Raw genomic sequence first — 23,990 nt, 5'->3', positions numbered from 1 at the left:
AGAACGGTGAGCAAAGATCCCAGAACCACACGGGGGGACCTGGTGAATGACCTGCAGAGAGCTGGGACCAAAGTAACAAAGGTCACCATCAGTAACACACTACAACGGCAGGGAATCAAATCCCGCAGTGCCAGACGTGTTCCGCTGCTGAAGCCAGTGCATGTCCAGGCCCGTCTGAAGTTTGCCAGAGAGCACATGGATGATACAGCAGAGGATTGGGGGAATGTCATGTGGTCAGATGAAACCAAAGTAGAACTTTTTGGTATAAACTCAACTCGTCGTGTTTGGACGAAGAAGAATACTGAGTTGCATCCCAAGAACACCATACCTACTGTGAAGCATGGGGGTGGAAACATCATGCTATGGGGCTGTTTTTCTGCCAAGGGGACAGGACGACTGATCCGTGTTAAGGAAAGAATGAATGGGGCCATGTATCGTGAGATTTTGAGCCAAAACCTCCTTCCATCAGTGAGAACTTTGAAGATGAAACGAGGCTGGGTCTTCCAACATGACAATGATCCAAAACACACCGCCCGGGCAACAAAGGAGTGGCTCCGTAAGAAGCATTTGAAAGTGCTGGAGTGGCCTAGCCAGTCTCCAGACCTCAACCCCATAGAAAATCTGTGGCGGGAGTTGAAAGTCCGTGTTGCTCGGCGACAGCCCCAAAACATCACTGCTCTCGAGAAGATCTGCATGGAGGAATGGGCCAAAATACCAGCTACTGTGTGTGCAAACCTGGTAAAGACCTATAGTAAACGTTTGACCTCTGTTATTGCCAACAAAGGTTATGTTACAAAGTATTGAGTTGTATTTTTGTTATTGACCAAATACTTATTTTCCACCCTGATTTACGAATAAATTCTTTACAAATCCTACCATGTGGATTCATGGATTTTTTTTTTTCACATTCTGTCTCTCACAGTTGAAGTGTACCTCTGGTGCAAATTACTGACCTCTGTCATCATTTTAGGCGGGGGAACTTGCACAATTGGTGGCTGACTAAATACTTTTTTGCCCCACTGTATCTCTGCTTGATGGATGAACATGAAGGCCATGAAACAGTCCCAGCTGCAGCAGAAAGGACTGAGAAGCAGAAGGAGCTCGAGGTGAGACGACTAAACATCCAGCAGAGAATCCAGGAGCGAGAGAAAGATGTGAAGCTGCTTCAACAGGAGGTGGAGGCCATCAATGGCTCTGCTGATAAAGCAGTGGAGGACAGTGAGAAGGTGTTGTAGGAATGTTTAGCTTATTTTAGAGTTTAGGAATGTGTTAGATAGGATATAGAATTGTGAGACACTGACACTGCCCTGGATCTAAATAAAGGCCTGACTGTGTCATGAACTTAGGAGTAGATTTTAGGAGACCCTCCCCCAGTTGAACTGTGAAAGTAAGACAAAGAGGAGTTAATGCTGAGTGGAAATTCCCCAGAGGATACAGAGTTTGCAGCACACTATGTTTTATAGTTATATAAGGGTTTTATGATGGGGTCGCTTCTATAAAGCTGGCTGTAACTAACAAAGGGGTGAAGATTTTGCAGAGGGACATCGGCCTCGTCTTCCGTTCTAGAAGTGCATGCTTAAATGAAGATGAATAAAGGTTTTGTGAAATAACTACTGAGTTCTGGTGCCGTCTCTGGAACTTATGAGGAATAAAACGAACCGGGGTGAAACTGATTTCGCAACAATGTTCACTGAGCTGATCCGTCTCCTCCAGAAAAGAAGCTCTGATGTGAAGCAGCAGGTCAGATCCCAGCAGGAAACTGAAGTGAGTCGAGTCAAAGAGCTTCAGGAGAAGCTGGAGCAGGAGATCGCTGAGCTGAAGAGGAAAGACGGCGAGCTGGAGCAGCTCTCACACACAGAGGATCACAACCAGTTTCTACACAACTACCCCTCACTGTCAGCACTCAGTGAGTCTACACACTCATTCAGCATCAATATTCGTCCTCTGAGCTACTTTGAGGATGTGACAGCAGCTGTGTCAGAGACCAGAGATAAACTACAGGACATTCTGAGAGAGGAATGGACAAACATCTCACTGACAGTCACTGAAGAGGATGTTTTACTGTCACCAGCAGAGCCAAAGACCAGAGCTGAATTCTTAAAATGTTCACGTGAAATCACACTGGATCCAAACACAGCACACAAAGAGCTGTTATTATCTAAAGGGGACAGAAAAGCAACACAGTTGAAACAACAACAGTCTTATTCTGATCATCCAGACAGATTCACCTTTTATGATCAAGTCCTGAGTAGAGAGAGTCTGACTGGACGTTGCTACTGGGAGGTGGAGTGGAGAGGGAGAGGGATAGAAGTAGCAGTCTCATACAAGAATATCAGAAGAGTAGGAAAGTCAGCTGATCGTATATTTGGATACAATAACAAATCTTGGGCATTACTTTGTGAAAACAACAGTTATTCATTTTTTCACAAGAAAGTACGAACTGTCCTCTCAGGTCCTCGGTCCTCCAGAGTAGGAGTGTACCTGGATCACAGAGCAGGTATTCTGTCTTTCTACAGCGTCTCTGAAACCATGACTCTCCTCCACAGAGTCCAGACCACATTCACTCAGCCGCTCTATGCGGAACTTTTTCTTTATGGACTTGGAGACACTGCAGAATTGATTAAAGTCAAACAGAGAAGACGGGTTCATGTTGATCTCTGACCATTATATGTACTTGTGTAATTTCTAAATGAGCTGAGAAGTTCAGTGGTCCATTGATGTGTGAAAATAATATTGCACTGATTCAAAATGAACTTACATTTATGGGCATTTTTTACGATTATGTAATCGTGCTACTAACAACCAGTTATTGTATTTAGAGTAAAACCATTTAAAGACATTTTTAGATGAAAGGTTTGTACTTGATAACTACTTGAACTGCTTTGTTTGAATTTCAGAAGATTTGGCAGGAATTTTGCTCTTAGGCCTTTCAGTTTACAATCCAGACTTTGGAGGAGAACAAATAAAATCTAAAAGTGAGCTGTAGTGAGTATTGATTTCTTCTCTCAGTACATAAGATAACCAGTCCCAGTTCAAATCTGTTGCCAGAAGACTCATTAAAATCATGGTAGATAGTTACTCTGTATCTGATGCTTTAAAAAAAAAAAAACTAGTTTAGAATAAAGGTTTCTGATGTTTAGTTGAAGAATATCTGGACCAGAAGTGAAAACCAGTTAAAAACAGAACATTGATGAGAGCAAACAACAGAGGCATGATATCAGCAAACATTATGGTTTAAAAGAAAAATAATAAAACTCCAATAAAATTTAGGCAGAAATTTCTGCTTCTTACTCGTCTGCAACACATCCACCATGTTTCAAATATTCCTGCTGTTTTTGCGCTAATTTTAGTTTCTGCTCGCAGGAAGTTCATGTTGAGCTCAGTGAGTCTGATCTGAATTCATATGTGAGAAAATGATTACACACAAATGAACCTGGAGCAAAATGAGCAGAGAGACTGAAAGAAAAATTGATCACAGCTTTATATATTTGTGATAATGATGTGAAAGAAAAATGTTCAAAGAACAATATTAATAATATAATTAATTATGTTACTGTCTCTGCTTCTAAACACTGCTGCTCTTCCTTATTTAATGACATACAGGAGCAGAATGATGGAGGACCTGTGATAAATATTGTATCAATAAGAAGGTTAAGCAAGTGTCTTTCAACATGTCGCAGATTTGTTGTACGGGCCTATTTACACTGTCTCTATAAGTTTTATAAACCGAAAAACAAACAAACAAACAAACAAAGGTGTCTGCTCAGTCAGCAGTGTAGGGGGGAGGGGCTCTAAGTTGACCTAACGGGCTGTGAATGGACAGCAGACTGCAGAGGGAAGTGACGTCTCAGGAAGTGAAATGAGAATAGAAGTGGATGGTGAGCGATGTAGCGGTGAAATAAGATAAACACAATAAGACAAACAAACAGAAAACAAAGCGGAAAAGGAGAACAACATGTGGAGGAAACGGACAGTGAGCGCAGTGTAACCGTGACAACGAGACACGAGGACGGATTTAAAGTGATCATAAAATCGTCTCCAGACGGTCGTCGTTCGGTGAGTGGAACCAGATTCAGCTACAACAGCGATAAATACGCCTGTAGGGAGATGAAGAGTGATAAAATACTGAGAAACGGATCTCTGATGAGTGTTTGTAGGGATGTGGTTCAGCAAAATAAAGACACACGACTCTATAACATGCTGCCACATAAAATACATCAAGTAATTAAATAAAATGTATTTATATATCACTTTTCACAGATAAAAATCACAAAGTGCTTCACAATTAGATTAAATTCAATCAGAAGCATTATCAAGGACTACAACATCTAGTCCTTTTACTGAATATAAGTTCGTTTGTAGTGGAGTCTTGGCAGCGTAACGACAACGATAGAGAGTCCCACAGCCTTGGTGCCTGAAAGCCTGATCCCCACAGGTTTTGAACCTAGTACGTGGGGGCAACAGTAACTTCTGCCCTGAAGAACTATGTGCTCGGGATGAAGCATGAGGTTTCAACAGGTCAGCGATATACTGGCCCAGCTGTCTGATGAACAGAATCAACCTTTTGAGATTTACTTACCTTGATCATTAAGCACGCATCAAGACCTTATTTTATTAATATATTTTAAATGATAGCAGCACAAACAAAATATGTTGCAGCACAAAACGTAGCACAAATGTTTGACATCAATTTAGTTTGATTTGTGTAATGTGGAGGGGCTGGTTGCTCTTTTGACCTTTACATTTTCATTAATATCTTTAAAACAGAAGCAGCACAAATGACAATTTTAGCAGTAAATGGCAAATTATACTATTGAATTATAAAATTGATGAAAGAATATAATTATCCTTGTTTTTCCTGCTATTCTCCTGTCCACACTCCAGTCCAATAGGCGGGATTAATGCAACTGTAAGCTGATTTGTCAAACGCCATCAGGCCCCAAAGAAGAACGGAGGAGGACAGCACTACTGTGGTAGAGGAGCGGTGTGTGTGCAGACATGGCTGCTGTTGATGAAGCGGACTGAACTTGGAGGAGAGACACAAACTGAAGTATTGATCCCGTCACATCAGTGTGGATCTGATAGCAATACCTGTATCGCTTCATCGATGCTTGTATCGATCCGCTCAGCCCCAGTTGAAGCAGCGATGAGTTCAGTTCAGTATCTGAGAGAGTTCATCAAGAAGAGACTAACTGCTGTTTGTGAAGAAATCTTCTCAGAGGTTCAAAAAACCATCGTCCAGTATGAGGAGGAGATCAACCGTCAGCACAGACTGCTGGATATCAGCCGGAAACCCGACAGAAACTCACACATCATAGGTATGGACATGTTTTTAACTCTGTGCTGTTCAAGCTCAGATTCTTCAGTGTGACTGACTTTACTAGAAGATGTTAAACTGGGTATTTATCAGTGCTGTGGGTCAGTGTCCAGTGATGGACTATGTTGGACTGGTGCAGGTCCATGGTCACTGATAGGTTAGGTTTTAAAACATTTTAATTGATTTATTTACTAAACTTTTTTTTCTCTAACAGATTCCAGTGTTGAGTACATCAGGTGTGTGTTGGATCCTCTGTAAACACTGAGGCTGTGCAGTAAAGATCTAGTTAGATGTCAGCAGAAAACACATTTAACAAGTTGTTAACAGACTTCTCTGCAGTTGAAGTGAAGCTTTGTTTAAAGAAGGATTTCAGACACTGATGTTTTCATGGTGTCACCCTGCAGTTTAGTTTGGGAAACTTTGTGTCTTTCTGTGTGGAGTGAGGAGCTTCAATGCTAACATGTTAGCGTTTAGCTGTTAGCTATTTCCCTCTGTGTGTGTGTGGCTCATAATTGGTCATATGACAGGCTGATCGGCATTTATTCAGGTTTTGATTCATGCTTTATAAAATAGTTTGAGTTTATGTATCAACACATTGGTCATTATTATTCTTCTGTTTCTTTGTTCCTCGAGACTTCCCACGACAACATGACTGTGAGGAAGAGGAGGGTCTGGATGAGCAGCAGGTCTGTAACCAGGAGAGGAACTCCAGTCTGGACCAGGAGGACCCAGAGCCTCCACAGATTAAAGAGGAACAGGAGGAGCTCTGCAGCAGTCAGGAGGGAGAGCAGCTTGGACTGAAGAAGGAGGCTGAAGGCATTATCGTCTGGACTGATGAAGAGCAGCTCAGACAGATGGAGACTATCTGGAAACCTGAGATAAAGCTACACAGAATAGGTATGTAAAACTGTGATGTCTTTATAACATTGAATATGACTCACAGGCATCACAGTGGAACAGTGGTTAGCACTGTTGGCTCCCAACAACAAGGTCCTGGGTTTGACTCCACCTGGGGTCCGTTCTTCGTACCTCGCTAAGTAAGTTAGCTGGATTAGATTGTTGACGATTTCGCGTGATCTTGGATCGTTCGGTTCCCCGAAGCTCATCCGGGACTTGCTGTCATAGCAACAGAGCCGTAAGCGTAAACCTGCTCGGGAGCAGGCTTACTTTATGTAAACAGGATTAGATCGCGGCCACGCAGGTATGTCCGCTTCATTTATACGAAAGCAACAGCGATATTCCACCACTGTTTCACCATAAATAAATAACATCAATGTAACTAAAGATAATGCAGCACTTGATCCTTTTATTGATGTCACACAGATACATACAGGTCATTCCCTAAAAAAGGGAAATGTACTATTAACATTCTATTACATGTATGTGATTATTACAGATGTAATTCATATTTCAGAGTAGTAATTGTAAATCACTTCGTGTAATCAAGATGAGAGACCACGGCTATAAAAGCGAAGGTGGATTTGGGAAGTCTGTCGCAGCCATGTCCTGTCCGTTTACACGAGCAGCCCATTGCAGAAGGTGCAAGATTGATAAGGAGAGTTTTCAGAATTCAGCGTATATTGCGGGATAGACAGGATCCTTTAGCTCAGCGCGACAGTGTGCTCATAGAGAGATATCGATATTCCCGTGAGGGTATTATTCACTTAACCAACTTGTTGACGAGGGGGTGCAGGACCACCACCTGTCTTTTTTTGCTCTGCCCTTTTCTTGGTTGCTGTTATAAACAAACAGATTATTCCAGGGTCTCTTTCCAAGAGACTAAAAGCAATATAAGTGATAAATATTACCATTCTGTAGAATATTCTTATATTTCACTTTTACTTGTTCCCATGTTCTAGTGGGTCCTGTTGTGGCTCTAATGTGAAAGGGGATATAATATAACATAATATAATATAATGTAATATAATATTGGATAATATAGTGTAATATAATAAATCTACCCTACCACCTACTGGTGTTGGCCAGAGGGGCCGATGGCGCGATATGGCAGCCTGGCTTCTGTCAGTCTGCGCCAGGGCAGCTGTGGCTACAACCGTAGCTACCTCCACCAGTGTGTGAATGTGAGAGTGAATGAATAGTGGCATTGTAAAGTGCTTTGGGTGCCTTGAAAAGCGCTATATAGATCCACTCCATTATTATTGTTATTATTAAATTACTTACGAGTTTAATTTGTCAGCAACTTTCTGCCAGCCCTCTCTCCTTGCTTTTGCAGCCTTTGCAATGTTCCCTTGCGTTCTGATTAAACTCTGAAACTCCTGAAATCCCTCACTCAAGAGTTCTTGCTCTGCTGCCGGAAAATACCAAGCGTGCTCCTTCGACATTTTCGCCGACCAATCAGAGGGTTGCCGATCAATGTTTCTACTCTCGATGCGTAGCCCCTTTTACGACACCCAGTGATCTCACATTACTTCATCCAGCTGTAGTAATCGTCAACAGCAGGTGTGTTCGGAGAACCGGATTAGCGAGCTCACGGTTAGCGCGATGATTTGATCTTGGATGTGTCATTTGATCTTGGATGTAGTAAGCGACGTACGAAGAACGGGCCCCAGGTGTCTAGGTCTTTCTGTGTGGAGTTTGTATGTTCTCCCCTTGTTCACTCTCCAGAGACATGCACACAGCTGGGTTAGGTTAGTTGGTGACTCTAAATTGCCCATAGGTATGAATGTCAGTGCGAATAGTTGTCTGTCTTTCTGTGTTGCCCCTGCGACAGAGTGTTGACCTTTCCAGGGTCAACCCTGCCTCTCCCTATGATAGCTGGGATTGGCTCCAGCACCCCATACCCTAATAAGAACAAATGGAAGAGAATAACCACAGCTCAAGGTTGCATTTATTTTTAGAGGCACAAGAAGAATTGAAGGTCCAACTGTAATAAGCAGCATGAATGAATCTCTTTAGCCTGATTTTCTGTTTTCATTTACATGAACACATTTTTGCCATTAACTCATGCAAAAAGGTAAATGCATGCATAAAATCCAGCAGAATGAAAGATGTGAAACATCTAAGTTTCTCACAATATTTGGAGGGTCATGAATATCATTTATGAAAAAAAAGGGCAGAGACAATGCTTTAATTTCAGGGGATGCTGAAAAAGCCTTTGACAGGATGGAATGGCCGTTTGTATTTGAAGTTCTGAAAAAGTTTGGTATTGGAAACACATTTTTTAAATGGATTCAATTGATATACTCCAATCCTCAAGCAGAGATTTTAACTAACAGTCATTTTTCCACACCATTCAGACTACACCGCGGAACTAGACAAGGGTCCCCCTTGTCACCTCTCTTGTTCACCTTGGCAGTTGAGCCTCTTGCATTGTCAATTCAATTCATAAAAACATCAGGAATTAAAGTAGGCAATATTGACCATCGTATTGCCCTATATGCTGATGATGTGATCCTGTTTTGCACCAACTTAAACAAATCAATACTAAATCAAAACTTCCAAATTTAATGTGCTACTTTTTGGCTACCAGGAAGACACTAAATAAACAAACTGAGAATCCGTTTCTGAAAAACACTATAATAATCTGGTTTGAAACACATAACTACTTGGGAGAAACATCACAACTGTCAAGGTTCCCTCCAATATTTAGAAACAACAGCTTTCCTCCCGGTAGGGCAGATGCAGGCTTTAGACTTTGATTCGATCAAGGTATAAGAAAAGTGTCTGATTTATTTAGGAATAATACTCTAATGTCTTTTGAACAACTTAGAAGTACATTTTCTATTCCTGCAAAACACTTTTTCAATTTTCTTCAATTAAGAAATTTTATTTTAACCACACAAGGTTAAAGCTTAGAACTCTCCACCTACTGTTCTCTAGAGAGCACAGTTATAAAACATCTTAATGGGAGAGGTCAAGTTTCTGCATTTTTCCAAAGTGTTTGTTGATTCTTTGGAGTTTTCCATAGAGTCTATTTTAGAGGCATGGAGGAATGATTTGCAAATGGATATATCTGATGATGAGTGGTATAAATCATGCTCCTTGGCCTAGAGTCAGACAATCAACATTACTTCAATATAGATGGTTAACAAGACTCTATATTACCCTCTCAAAATTGCATCATTTTAACCCAAACATCCCAGACGCCTGTATTAAGTGGGGAGTGGATAGGGGCTCTTTGTTTCATTGCATATGGGAGTGCCCACATGTGAAAGTCTTTTAGGAAAAGGTAATAAATCTGACGGATGAAAGCTAAACCAGTTCCACACTGCTGAAGTTGCATTTTTACAAACCAATTCTGGTTCCTCCGTTTCATTCAACGATCCACTTTCACCCTTGTCATTCTCAGTTGCCGCTGTGCCTTTTTCGCCATGTGCGTACGAAAACAAAGGCACTGCGCATGCGCGTTTTACCCATGTTCTATCGCGATATTTCCTTTTCTTGTCGTTGCCCAACATTATACTGGTATTACTGTGAACGGTATGATATGGCCCAGCCCTAGTTCAGAGACTTATTCCTGTGAACAAAGCTCTATCCATTTTAAAGGGAAGCTGATCGGATCAGGGTCTTGGAGCTAAGAGCTCCTGCCCGATCCCAGACAACTTCAAAGAACCAGCCTTCCCTGCAGTTTTTTTTATTCCGTGAGCAGAAGCACCACCCATTGTAAAACCCATATGGTCATAAAAGTTAAAGGCACTGTCTTCTGATCACAAAGGGTCGTCTCCCCTCACCCCTGTATACGATTTAACCGCTTCAGCGGTCCACTATATACAAACACAGGTGAGCCTATAAAGGGCAGGAAGTAAACATTCTTTACCAAATAAGGAAACCCAGAATCTTTCATGAAATGTTAAACACTAAGCTAATTGCCTTCCCCACCATCTAAGGTGTGTAGGGGAGGAACAGAAAAACATCTAAACATGCAGTTTAGGACAAGATTTACAAATTTAAGTACAACAGTGGCAACTTTTATCCAAATAACTATGTGTGCACGTGTGTGCATGTGTGTGTATGTATATGCATGTGCGAGTGTGTGTTTGTGTTTGGGGGTGCACTTGTGTGTCCTCCTGCCCACAAAAGGGTCATAACGGCAGGAAGTTTACTAACCAAAAAACACAACCTTAACATGGGATGTCCCTATAATGAAACACTATAGCCTCCCCCACCAACAAATTGGCTGGAGAGGTGGTCAGAGACAAAGGAATGTCTTTGATGCTGCTGCTTGAACTAAGACTTACAAATTTAAGTAACACAATGACAATATTTAACATTTGACTCCAACATGGGTAACTATGAATAAATATTTCTATTCTGTTTTGGAAAATATGGAATTCAGAGTTTCTAAACTTAGATTTATCAGGCACGAAGAGATTTTTTTTTACGGCATTTCAAGCACAGCCAAAACGTTTACACCTATGTAATAGAACTCTGCCCTAGCATGCCTTGTTATAACTGTAGCCAATCCAGACATACACATTCATTTAACAAAACACAACATCTATTTATTTCATACGTCACAGATATTCACATATGAATTTGAAATTTGACCTTTGCTAATAAGAATGTTAGAACTAAACATTTGCATCAGTGCCTGAATAATTTGTCACATTTGTACACTTTAAATTTCAGTGGTATATGTGAGCAACATGCTCACTATGTAGAGACCTGCTAATGGTTAAGACCAGTAAATATTTTCTCAAATGTTTGTTTTGCTATCATTTTTTCTCCTTTGTGCCTTCAGATGTTGTACAGCAGCATGCTTTTGAGGAAGAAGATGTTCTTACAGACCAGCAGGTCTGTAACCAGGAGAGGAACTCCATTCTGGACCAGAAGGACCCACAGCCTCCACAGATTAAAGAGGAACAGGAGGAAGTGTGCAGCAGTCAGGAGGGAGAGCAGCTTGGACTGAAGCAGGAGGCTGATACTTTCATGGTGACACCCACTTATGAGGAAAGTTCCCACAGTGAACCAGAACCAAAAAGTGAGCAGCTCCTTTCTCACAGCTCTTCTAGAGCAGAGAGCCGAGATCATGAAGAAAGCCAGCATGTGGACTCAGGATCTTCTAGACGTACGGAGCTGAAGAACAGACGTCCAAGTAGAACGGACACAAAGAACAAGTCTATTCAGTGTGATGTCTGTGGAAAAACTTTACCTGATAAATACAGAATGACTGCACATCTAAGAGTTCACACAGGTGAGAAACCGTATTCTTGTAGCACCTGTGGGAAAAGATCTTCTGACTCATCAGCGTTAAAAAAACATATGAGAATTCACACAGGTGAGAAACCATATTGTTGTAGCACCTGTGGGAAAAGATTTGCTGACCCGTCAGCGTTCAAAAAACACACGAGAATTCACACAGGTGAGAAACCATATTCTTGTAGCACGTGTGGGAAAAGATTTACTGACTTATCAGCTATCAAAAAACACACAAGAATTCACACAGGTGAGAAACCATATTCTTGTAGCACCTGTGGGAAAAGATTTGTCCAGAGGACGCAATTAAAGAAGCACATGAGAATTCATCCTGGTTAAAATGTTCATATTTAGAGAATGTGAGACAGCTGTGAGTCATTGGTGAACACCTGAGTGAAAAGATGATCCATATTCAAGTCACTATTTTTTTCCAGAGCAGTAAAGAACTCTGTGTTGTTTGTTCAGTTTATTACATTATTCTATTAATTGTATCAGAAAAACTGATCTCACATTTCTTGATGGTTAAAGTTCGGTATGCTCCCGTTCTATTTAATAGTTTTAATCCTTTGCTCAAGTGAGTTTTTATCAAAATAAAAATCAACAAAATTGAACAACAGTCAAGAATTGTGTTTATTTTTGTCAGGAAGCAAAAGTATCAAATACCAAGTTTCATGCTTGAAGAGGGAAGTCCCCAGTACAGCTTGTTAGTCCCACCCTTTTTTTGCCTTAACCCTCTGGGGCTGACGGATGCACCGGCGTGTCAAAATCACATGACCAATTTAAGATGACACAGTTACAAGATGCAGCGACTCAGTCTCCATTGGGTCGAAAATGCGAACTTCAAACTATATACCAGTTTTTGAATTGTCTCGATTGGCCAGGTAAAACCAATGTTATGATAAAAAATACACGCAATGTTTTTTTCTGAACAAAACAGTGGTGTTTACAGCAGGAAGAACGGTAAAAACTGCGTTTTCTAAGGACAGCGCTAGCAAACACTCTCCACTTGCGAGTGAAAAAAGAAAAAGAAAAAACACCCTTCCCTATTCGTGTTAGAGTTTACCATGTCAGCCAATCAAAAAATGATATGGCAACATGTGACACTTGTTGTTTAAGGAAAAGAGGAAGTTTTTAGGAGTGACACCCGCGACGGAAAGCGGGCGAGTGAAAGAAAGAGAGAGAGAGCGAGTTTTCATATGTGAGACATTAGTGACGTGTAGTGTGTTTGGAGCCTATAGTTAGTGTGTTGTGTAGTTATTGTTTTGTATTGTGTGTCAGTTAGACTGCTGAATGTCACATTTGCTCCAAAAAGCCACCAAAGGCAGATTCCAGTGTAAACGCTGTTTCCACCTGGAAAACTGGACTGATGCACCTCCTGCTGTCAAACCTGCAGGGTTTAGGCCTGTGGTGTTCTCCTCTGTCTTATACTGAACACAAACTATTTTTATTTGGACTGGCACAAATAATTTGTGTGCCTTCTTATTTGATGCAGAACACCTGATTGTTCTGTAAATAGATTTAAATGGTTATATTAAAAAAACAAAAAAAAACGCCTGAGGCCTTGGCTGCATTTTTAGGTAAATAGTACCATATAACTTTGTTGTTTGCAAAACATGTGCAGGATTTTTAGAACTGTACAATTTCTATTTGCATTCCAAGTTGTGAAAATGATTCAATAAACATGTTTGTGGGTTTTACAGTATAAAATATAACTTTTTTCTATTCGGATTTTGAATTTTTTTGTCTGAATTTAGATGAATTGTGCTAATATAATATGCCAAAATGGAAAAAATAACTCAGATTTCAGATATTTGAGGTTGTGCTGGAAAAAAAATGATACCAAACAAGGCAAGATAAAGCGTTTTTAAAGGTGAAATATAGAGGTAAAATCAAAAGTAGTCAAAAACGGCCAAGTATACCCTGGACCACAGAGGGTTAAAAACCCATCCCTAGACCCAGCTGTCTTAACTAATTATAGGCCAATCTCCAACCTTCCTTTCATATTAAAAATCCTTGAAAGAGTAGTTGTCAAACAGCTAACAGATCATCTGCAGAGGAATGGTTTATTTTAAGAGATTCAGTCAGGTTTCAGAGCTCATCACAGAAACAGCTTTAGTGAAGGTTACAAATGATCTTCTTATGGCCTCTGACAGTGGACTCATCTCTCATCTCTTGTCCTGCCACTTGGGCCCTAAAATCATAGAAATATGGTATCTAACCAGATTCTTTCTCTGGATGGCATTACCTTGGCCTCCAGTAATACTGTGAGGAACCTTGGAGTCCTTCAACGCACATATTAAACAAATATGTAAAACTGCTTTCTTCCATTTGTGCAACATCTCTAAAATTAGAAATGTCCTGTCTCAGAGTGATGCTGAAAAACGAGTTCACTGCAGGTCTGCTTGTTGTTCCTAGAGTATTTAAAAGTAGAATGCGAGGCAGAGCCTTCAATTTTCAGGCCCCTCTTCTGTGGAACCAGCTTCCAGTTTGGATTCGGGAGACAGACACTATCTCTACTTTAATCTTTCCTTTTTGCTAAAGCATATAGTTAGGGCTGGACAAGGTGACCCTGAATCCTCCCTTAGTTATGCTGCAATAGACGTAGGCTGCTGGGGGATTCCCATGATGCATTGAGTTTTTCCTTTCCAGTCACCTTTCTCACTCACTATGTGTTAATAGACCTCTCTGCATTGAATCATATCTGTTATTAATCTCTGTCTCTCTTCCACAGCATGTCTTTATCCTGTCTTCCGCCCCTCCCTGAGCCTGGTTCTGCCGGAAGTTTCTTCCTGTTAAAAGGGAGTTCTTCCTTCCCACTGTCGCCAAAATGCTTGCTCATAGGGGGTCATATGGTTATTGGGGTTTTCTCTGTTTCTATTATTGTAGGATCTACTGTACAATATAAAGTGCCTTGAGGTGACTGTTGTTGTGATTTGGCGCTATATAAATAAAATTGAATTGAATTGGACAAAAAACAACTAAATTCAGACCACTGAGGTTGAGCTGAAAAGAATGATACCAAACAAGGCAAGGGGAAAAATAAAATGAAACAATTTAAAGGTGAAATACAAATGTAAAATCAAAAGAAGTCAAAAATGGCCAATCTGACAAATCATGAAAAACTTGGTTTAATTTTTTTTCATGACAGTGCAGATTTCTGACATTTTATGTAAATTAAGCTTGTAACAATCTGATTTTTTTTTTCTTACAAAAAGCAGTGGAACTTAAGTTAGACTTGTGTTTGCCCCATGTTGTTTCTTTCCAGCTTTCTGGATTTTATACTTATTGGGTTACATATGTATTTATTATATGGGCTAGATCCACCGATGGACCCTGAGAGGAAAATCCACCTCTTAATCATCCAGTGCGCAGATATCATGACCACAGACACTTCAAATAAGTTATCAAACCTCCAGCATACCCTGAGTTGATTGTATTCCTTTAAAAGTTTCAGTTTTTCTCAACAACACTGGATCAGATTCATGTGCATGTCCGTGGGAGCACCAGCACTCCCTGTAGCATCGACAGGTCGGAGGTTTCCAGTTCAAAACCTCCAACCTGTTTTATAGAGCGGCAGCAAACAGCAGTTTCATTCTTTGTTTACCCACATCAGCTGTTCATCCACAGGCTCCACCTGTGTGATTATATCACTGGCCTGCACAGAAACACAAAGAGAGAGAGCAGATATGTTATTAACCCACCCAAAAAAATCAACACCTAAAAGTAAACACAGGAAATCTGACAGGGTATTTTATTTATATCTGTAAGGATTTGTCAGTGATATATTGTTTTCTGTAGTTTTTCTTGTGTACACCACCAGAGTGGATTTGAAATCAACCAGTCAAGATGTGATTGAAGTGCAGTCTTTCAGCCTTAATTTAAGGCGCTTAACAAAAACACTGGATTAACAACTGTTTTTATACTTTTTCTTTTTTTAAGCCAATTTTCTGAGGCTTAAAAATACCTGAATAGTTAACTGATAGTTTCATGACCAGGTGAGTCCTGTTCTCTCATTATCCAAGGAGAAACTCGTCAGATTACTGGAACTGTCAACATGAAGTCTACAGAGGTATTAATGCCAGTGAAGGAGGGATTATGTATAAAATCAGCACTTTGAAAGTGTACAGAGGCAAGACTACAGTGTGTTTGTGTCCAAATACTTATGGCTCCTCACACACCTTCAGTGTGAGCTCATCCTCGCTTTCTGCTGTGAAGTCAAACAGAGCTTTGGCCATTCCTTTAGCCACAGGCTGCTGGCCTGTGATTGGCTGAGCTGGAGAAGAGAGAAAAAACAAATGAAAAACAGCTACGACCCACACCTCAGTCTGCACACACACCATTTTAAAAAAATCAATAACTGAGAGAGTCCCTTACATTTTAAATCAATGTTGACAGCATTTCTAGTAAATAAGGGCAGATGGCATGAAGATGAACTGAGGACGTGATTTTGGGATGACCTCATTCGGCGCTACCTGTGTCTCCCATGCCAGGCAGATCCCCTTCCACTAATTTGAGGTGAAAAGGGGGAAGAAGGGCCACGAAAAACTGTAGTCCCACTCCTTAATGTCAGATAATTTATGTCCAACTAATTAGAAAATAAATATAAATAATGTTGTTTAACAGAAATGTACTATCTAATCTTATGTTTGTATACTGTCTTATCATCACATCCTGTGACTTACCTGAGCTTGGTCCACCTTGGTTGGTCTCCTTGTTTTTTTGCAGGTCTCTGTAATGTCTCAGCATAGATGAGGCGATGTTGTTGAATCCAAGCTCTTTTGAACACAACAGAAATTATAAGAAAGATGTAAGAACATGTGATGTGCTGTGTTGTTTATTGGTATTTCTGTAGTTATTATTACTATGTGGGTATTGGGAGAAATCAGATCAAAATCAAAACGGGAAAATCTCTTTCTTGCTGGTTCAATCTCAAAAAGACCCTTGAATAGTCTCAAAAGGTTGATTGTCGTTCCTTCGGACATTTTCAGTGGGAGAAACGTTTCGTCACTCATCCAAGTGACTTCTTCAGTCTCAGCTGAATGCAGGTTTCCCCAACCTTCACAAAAATCTTCCTGGATTACTCAACACACACTCTGAAGCCTCTAAAAGTGACGTGTGATACCACTGATGTCTTTTCTGAAGTGATACCAAGTAAAATTCAAGGTAATGTCGGTGTTACTGATCTGATACTTTGTGCAAAAACCTAATGTGTTCTGAAACTAAAAATAAAACGTAGTGTATTTAAAAGTATACCTTCATAATGAATGCAAGACATCAGACTACTTGTTCTTATTGTTTAAATGTGAAGAATTCTCATGAGAGAAATAAAGAACCCGAAAAGCCAATGCCAACATTTTGAAATATTAATTTAACAATCAAAAGCAAATGTGACTGATTATAATGATAATACAGCTGAGAAACATTTTCTAGATATAAGCTATTATCTTATGTATGATATATTTTTGAGCTGTATTTGTATTTTTTAAAGCCTGCAGTGACTGTTTTACTACAGGTATGCTGTACATTTTTATGATACCTGGCCTATTTAATCCAGTTTAAATGCTATATGCAACCTTAGCTGACTAAATCTCGGACAACTAAATTCATGTGAGGTGATTTCAAGGACGCACATTTTAGTCCAGGCTAAACTCATACAGCTATTTAGTGTAGCATGTATTTATTTCATCAGTTATTTCATAACCATATTAGTCAGTGTAAATTTGAACACATGGTACTCAATAAAAAAAACCCTAAGCCTACACATCAGCCACGTTCCAGAATTCACGTCGCCAACAGCACCACATTTTGTCCCTCTGTACCTGGATAGTGCTCGTCTGTGTTGAGTATAACTTAAGTTAAGAACAACACAGCGATTGTTCAGCAACCATGTCAGAATATTTAATGACCGAAATAACACAAAATACACGTAATAAATAAAGAAGTTTTACCCGAGCTGTCTATCCTCCTCTCACTCGTGCCCAATAGTGCTCACTGCTACCACACCTGTAACAGTGTACACAGTTATCATGATCATGTTGCAGGTGTCCTCTCCGTCGATGGGCGGGGCTATAGAAGAAGGGCTGGCTGGCTGCATATGTTGGTATTGGGGATTACTTTTTGCTGACCATGAACTGGCATGAACAACTGACCCTGTGGTGCCACCGGAACAGGAAGATTTGACATTTGGCATAGCTCTGATTGTTGGCATGAGCTCTAGTAGCAAGTCGTCTACACCTCAGAGAGCAGGCAAGCTGTGTTTGAGCTCTTCCCTAAAGTACACCTTGAGTTTTCTCCTTCCTCCACACTTGGGATAATTTTGGAGGACGGGGTCAACTTGGTTACTTCTTTCCAGTAGCTGTCCCACATAAAATACATCCCAGCAGAAATGTTGCACCTCTGAATAGGAGAGTAAAGAACAACACAGTGACTGTTCACCTCCCCCTACAGGCTAATTTGAAGACGCTTCTGTGTTATGATTTACTTTTGTTTGTGTTTGATAAGGATTGTGGTCTTGTCACATGTGTTACAAACTGCATCTTGGCTGTTTGTGGAGCTGAAATAGATCCACACATGACTATAATCAGCTATTATTGTAAATCGAGTGACTGAGCACATGTGAGCGATGATGCATTACATATCACTGTGACAGAAGTAGTTCCTACCAATCATTTAGATGATCCCAACAATAGCAACAATGTAGTTACTTTACACTGTGTTCCTGTTAATCATAAACCACAAATTTACCTCAGTTTACTAAAATATTGATGTTTTAATATATAGAAACGATTGTGGAACATAGCTATCTGGTATAAGAGGAATTGATATTTCTGTATCGATCTGTACTCCAGAAGGACACATCGCTGCCTCTGTCTTTGTGTGCTACTGTCCCTTTCCTCCTCTGCTTCTCGTACTCATGGGCAAAGTGAAGCTTCATGAAACACTGAAAGGTTTGAGGCATTTGTGCTGGAATTATATTGATTAAATAAGTAAGTCATTTGTTATATCTCCACAGTGACACCTGCTGGCCAATTTGATTATCACTGTATCTTGATTTGTGAAACAATGACACAGACAGGAGCTGCATGTACAGTGTAGCGAGGAATGCTTTGTTCTCTACATTGGAAAGACCAAACAGCCACTGCATAAACACATGGCACAACAGGGAAGAGCCACCTCGACAGGATAAGACTCAGCTGTACATCTGCATCTAAAGGTCAAAGGTCACTCTTTCGAGGATGCCAATGTTCGCATTTCTGATAAAGACAAATGGTTTAAAAGAAGAGTGAAAGAAGCCATCTATGTCCACTGTGAACAACCATCTTTGAACAAAGGCGGTGGTTTATGACACCAACTGTCTGCCATCTATAATCCAGTTTTGAGATCCCTTCCCAGACGCCTTAACACCCACTCTTGGCTCATGTGATCTCAGTAAGTCACATGATACAGTGGGGCAAGTTCTCACAACGGGTTCACCCGAAGCCTTGAAGTGGAAAAAAACTAGAGAGTAGACAGCACCAGAGCTAAAAACCTTCAAATTCAGTACAGTTCATGTTTTCAAAAAATTTGAGTAGAAAAATTTAATAAAATATAAGTTCAGAAAGCTGTTCTTGAATAAGTGTGAAATGGGAAAGTCTCAAGCTAAACTAATAAGCAATGTGTTTAATGTCATTGATTTAAGGACCCAGGGTCCAGGCCTTGGTCCAGGGACCCAGCATTTATGGGTTTTGTTCTTAACTCGGGCTGGCAATCCTCTCGGATCGTCCTGCCCGGGAGGTCCTTATTAATATATTTGTTTTCCATGTTATTTTCCATATTGTCATTGGTCGCTCTCCCTTTTTCCTCTGTCTCCCCCTGTGTGTGTGTGTTTGCTCGTTCACGATCCTGGAAGGGTTCTGCATTGGAGGCTGCTACACCTGCCGCTCATCATCAGCTGTCACCAGCTGCCGCTGATGCCACTTTACTTAAGGGTGTAGCAGAGCTCTGATTGTTGTTGTTCAGCTCCAGCATTGCAGCTGGTGCCAATGTGGTAGCTGCATGAGATGATAGTGGTGTTTTCCTTTAGTGCAAACAACTGCATGTCAATTTAACAGTTGGTCTAATTCATTATTTGTTAAAGAAAATGCAGATTTAAGACACTTTGCCATGGTTTCATTTTCCAGACCTGTCAAGTAAATTCTTTTTTATGTAATTGAGAGTAATTCTGAAAACAAGCTCTACTTTTATGTTTTCATGTTAATATTTCACCTGCGGATGTTGTGATTGGAGGCTCCATCTTCACATTGATCTTTCAGCAAAAATGTTTTTGCTTGACACGTTATTTTCCTACAAGTGTATAATACGTACAAGGCATGACAAAATTTGAGTGAATTCAAGTATGTTTTTTTAAGTATATATTTTCTAGTTTTGTACTTGTTTGTTGCTTTTATTCTCTGGTGTCCCGCTTCAATAATGTTTATCTGACTCTGGTATTCTATCGGATCACATATTCAGTCTTAACCGTATTTACTGATTGCATTCAAATTAATGTTGTCAGTTATAGTTATCTTGTTTCAAAAGGCAACATCAGTTGGTAAAATGACCAATAATGTTTATTTAACATAAACAAAAATGTGGCTGCACACATATTTCTCTTTCTTTTAACAACGTGTTTTAAAGTGAAACATGGTTGTAAAATATAAATACAAAGAAAACCTGTAACAAGATCAAGGAGTAAATGAAACAATGATGATTGCTTTAGATGATCCATTTTGCTATAGAATCAATTATAATTTTAAATGTTCTTAATTTACTTTCAGTGAAATCGAGCATTTAAGTACTTTTTCAGAATAGTATTAATAAACTGACGAGTGACTTTTTACTGCTTTATTTATTCTAAGTTGTTCTTTTAGAATTTCTCCACCATCGCTGATTAGAGATTCGAACACTGTACAGTTGTTGATGTATTGCATTGCATCTTCTCAGTGACCTTACAATAGGGTCAGTGTGTCTGTACAGCGTACAGCAGCTAACCTCTGAGCACGTTCCAATGTTTTGACAGTTTATTCATCCATCCATCCATCCGCTTCCGCTTATCCTTTTCAGGGTCGCGGGGGGCGCTGGAGCCTATCCCAGCTGTCATAGGGTGAGAGGCTGGGTACACCCTGGACAGGTCGCCAGTCTGTTGCAGGGCCAACACACAGGGACAGACAACCATTCACACTCACATTCACTCGCACATTCACACCTAATGGCAATTTGGATTTTCCAATTAACCTATCCCCACAAGCTGCATGTCTTTGGACGGTGGGAGGAAGCCGGAGTACCCGGAGGGAACCCACGCAAACACGGGGAGAACATGCAAACTCCACACAGAAAGACCCCGGCCTGATGTTGGAATTGAACTCAGGACCTTCTTGCTGTGCGGCAACAGTGCTAACCACCGTGATATTAGAGATAATAAATGAGATATTTGCTCTTTTGAAATGCTGTTTCATGGTCAACGTTAATATCCAGTCATGAGAGATGGAGGCACCAAGACATGTCTATTCCTGGATGCAGTGGTGATCCTAGCCTGTTTGGTGCCCTGGGTGAATACTCCCACTAAACACTTCCTTTTCTAAACTAAGGATCTGATAGCTTTGAACTTTTCTTGTCCATCTTGGTTTTAATTTTGCACTCCCGTATGAACACCCATCCCCCAACCCAAGAATCATAACCTAACAGACCTACACCTTATTTCACAGATTCGCTTTGTCTACGGTTTATTTCTGGGATTTCGCACAACCCAGGATTCATCATTATGAATTAAATGTGCTCTATTTGGAAGCAGCAGGTCTCCCTCCCCTTTTGACGGGTTGTGTGTGAGACCTTAAATCATCAAACTGTAAGTTATAAATTTTAAATTGTTATTGATCCCTTTACCTCTAGTCCTAAAGTGTATATTTATTTTCTTACTCTTCTTATATTTATTGTTTGTTTACTTGCACTGCTGTAACTGGAGCCTCGTCGTCTCGTCTCTCTATATACTGGACTGTATGTAGCGGAGATGACAATAAAGTTTACTTTGACTTCAGCAGCGAGCAGGCGCACCGAGGGCTCTCGCGCTCACTTTTCGTGTATAGAATTTCCATAAAACGTCGGTGCAAATTATAAGTCTGTATCATAATGTCTGGTGTTTTCGTGTTTGTTGGATTGTTTTTATTTTGTTTTATTTTTCGAGTTGGTTATTAGATGCTGCGCCAGCCAGAGAATCCCGCCCCGCCCTCTCCTCCCTGTGCCGCAGGCAGCAGGCGCACCATAGACAAACAGTATCACACACTCTTGATTTTTAGTCTACGAACACCTCTTATAATGACTAACTACTCCTGAAATGTTGGAGGTTTTAGCTCTGAACAGAAGAATAAAAATAATAATCAGTCAAAATGTCCTTTTGTTTATTGAAATAATCCTGTCCGATAACATGAGGACAGTATATGTATCATTTTCTGTTGTAACCTACAAACTGAACGGTAATGTGACAACACTCATTTTTCACAAAAGCAGTTCAATACTTCCACGTCTAGTTGGTTGTAATGGAGGCGGAGTCAACTGGATCCGCTCGCCCTGCCCAGTGAATGCTCCCGACACAAGAGAAATAAATTCTGTCTCCATGCCACAGCTCTGCAGTCAAAAACAGGCTCACTGCAGCCACTAAGAGTGAATAGTATTAAACTCTCACTAAGTTCGATATTTTTCATCTCTGTTCACAGGTTTCTGGGTTGTTGTTTTTTATAAGACTGAACTTTATTTTTCCATGTTTGGCAATGTTCACATTCTGCTTTATTTGTTGCTTTTTTGAAGAAGTGGTGGAGACTAATGAAGCAGTCTAGTAATGAAAGTTACAAATAGTTGTTTGAAATGAAAGTTAAAACAAAAAATACTGAAGGATTCATTGTGAATGAGTTTATTGTCTAAATAAAGTTGCAGCTAGGCTTTTCTGTCATTGTTTAGATGGGGTGTGAAAATATTTCGTCCTGCCACGTGGGGAATGAAGAAGTCTGAGAACCACTGCCTTATACAATATAAATCTGAATTTGTTCTTATGGTTGATAATCATGTGAGTTTAAATTATACCTGTGGCGGGGTGTGGTCTGCGGTGCTGCTGCAGGGGAGATGGAATCACCTGCATGTCATCTACAATCACACCTCACCGGCATAAAACGCTCTGCTTTTTGTCTGTCGTTGTTCTTGTTGGTGATGTGTGTAGCTGAGCTGAGAAGCTGCAGCCGGTCTGGAGTGAACAGCAAACAAAAGTGTGAATAAAAGTATTCTGAAAAGCATGAGCATGTCATCCAGTCTGCCGTAATGTGCTGAATATGCATATTCATATTCAGCACATTACAAATCTTTAGAAAAACCATATGAGAAGTGAAGGGACGCCTTGAGGAATTATGCGCTTAAAATGTCTTAAAAAAGAGCAATCGAGGATAGAGAACCTGGAATCCTGTTGCCACGATGGTGCACTGCGAAGGAAGGATAGATGGCAGAGAAAATGCCACCCCTGTACCAGAAGGGTTTGTTACTGCATTTGCGGAGGAAGGGACAAAACTGAGAAACTGGCATTCCGGTGTAAGGAATGTTTACTGCTGTGTTTGCAAATGAACGATACGGGGAAGAAGACTGGCAACACGGTGCCAGGAATATGCACTGTTATATTTTATGAAGGTGGGTAGAATCAGGGAAACTGGCATCCCAGTGGGGAAAGCTTGCTGCTACATTTGTGAAAGAAGGATAGTAGGAAGGCAAACTGGCATCCTGGTGCCAGAAAATTTTACTACTGCAAGTTGCAAACCAAGGATAGCAGAGCAACAAACTGGCAACCTGAAGCTGATAATAGTTTTTGTTGTTGTTGTTTTTGCAAATGATAGATAGCCGAGGCTGCCAATCCAGTGTTCGAAAAGTGAGCTGCTTTATTTTGTGAAGGAAGCTTAGAATATAGAGAACCTGGCATCCTGATGCAAAAAGCTTTCTGCTGCATTTGACAAGCAGGGATAAAGACAGATAACCTGGAATCTTAGTGCCAAAAGGAATCACTGCTGCTTAGCATATGAAGGCTAGAAGCGGAGAAACTCACATCCCAGTGGCAGAAAAACTTGTTTCTGCATTTTGTGAATGATAAACTGGCATCCCAGTGTCAGGAAGTTTGCTGCAGCATGTTGCAAATGAAGGATAGTAGAGCAATGAACTCACTATCTGGTGCCCATGTTCTTTTTCTTTTTTTTTTTTCTTTTTTTTTCTGCAAACAATATGTAGATGGCAGAGAACTGACATCCTGGAAGCAGAAGGGTTCACTGCTGCTTTTTGCAATGATAGATGCAGAGAAAGTGGCAACTCTGTGGTAGAAAGCTTGATCCTGCATTTATGAATTATAGATTCATGGCATCCCATTGCTGGAAGGGTTAGCTGCTCCTTTTTGCAATGATAGATGCAAAGAAACTGGCAACTTGTTGGTAGAAAAACCTGCCTTTGTGAATGAGGGATAAAGAAACAACTTGGCAAA

The 23,990-nt window shown here is 40.4% G+C and overlaps 2 protein-coding genes across 2 annotated transcripts; both read left to right on the top strand.

Moving 5' to 3' along the window:
- Positions 1–2,073: 2,073 nt before the first annotated feature.
- On the top strand, positions 2,074–2,661 carry LOC113017507 (tripartite motif-containing protein 16-like protein; the record flags this gene model as incomplete). The annotated part of the gene is made up of 1 exon (XM_026160655.1): positions 2,074–2,661. A coding segment is annotated over one exon (588 nt), but the record flags the coding sequence as incomplete, so codon positions are not given.
- A 1,130-nt stretch (positions 2,662–3,791) lies between these two features.
- Positions 3,792–12,722, top strand: LOC113017528 (zinc finger and SCAN domain-containing protein 23-like). The gene is made up of 4 exons (XM_026160675.1): positions 3,792–4,056; positions 4,885–5,318; positions 5,951–6,214; positions 11,019–12,722. Exons 2-4 carry the CDS (start codon positions 5,012–5,014, stop codon positions 11,810–11,812), a joined length of 1,365 nt encoding a protein of 454 aa, XP_026016460.1. The 5' UTR covers positions 3,792–4,056; positions 4,885–5,011; the 3' UTR covers positions 11,813–12,722.
- Positions 12,723–23,990: the final 11,268 nt, after the last annotated feature.

This window comes from Astatotilapia calliptera, unplaced genomic scaffold (assembly GCF_900246225.1).
Source record: "Astatotilapia calliptera unplaced genomic scaffold, fAstCal1.2 U_scaffold_14, whole genome shotgun sequence".
Lineage (NCBI taxonomy): Eukaryota > Metazoa > Chordata > Actinopteri > Cichliformes > Cichlidae > Astatotilapia > Astatotilapia calliptera.
The sequence above is the reverse complement of the archived record's forward strand: the minus strand, read 5'-3'. Positions and strand labels throughout refer to the sequence as shown.

Coding starts and splice junctions, on each gene's coding strand:
- LOC113017528 (XM_026160675.1), top strand. CDS start 5,012: ATGAAGCGGACTGAACTTGGAGGAGAGACACAAACTGAAGTATTGATC. Junction 5,319..5,950: donor CAGAAACTCACACATCATAG/GTATGGACATGT, acceptor TTGTTCCTCGAG/ACTTCCCACGACAACATGAC. Junction 6,215..11,018: donor GATAAAGCTACACAGAATAG/GTATGTAAAACT, acceptor TTGTGCCTTCAG/ATGTTGTACAGCAGCATGCT.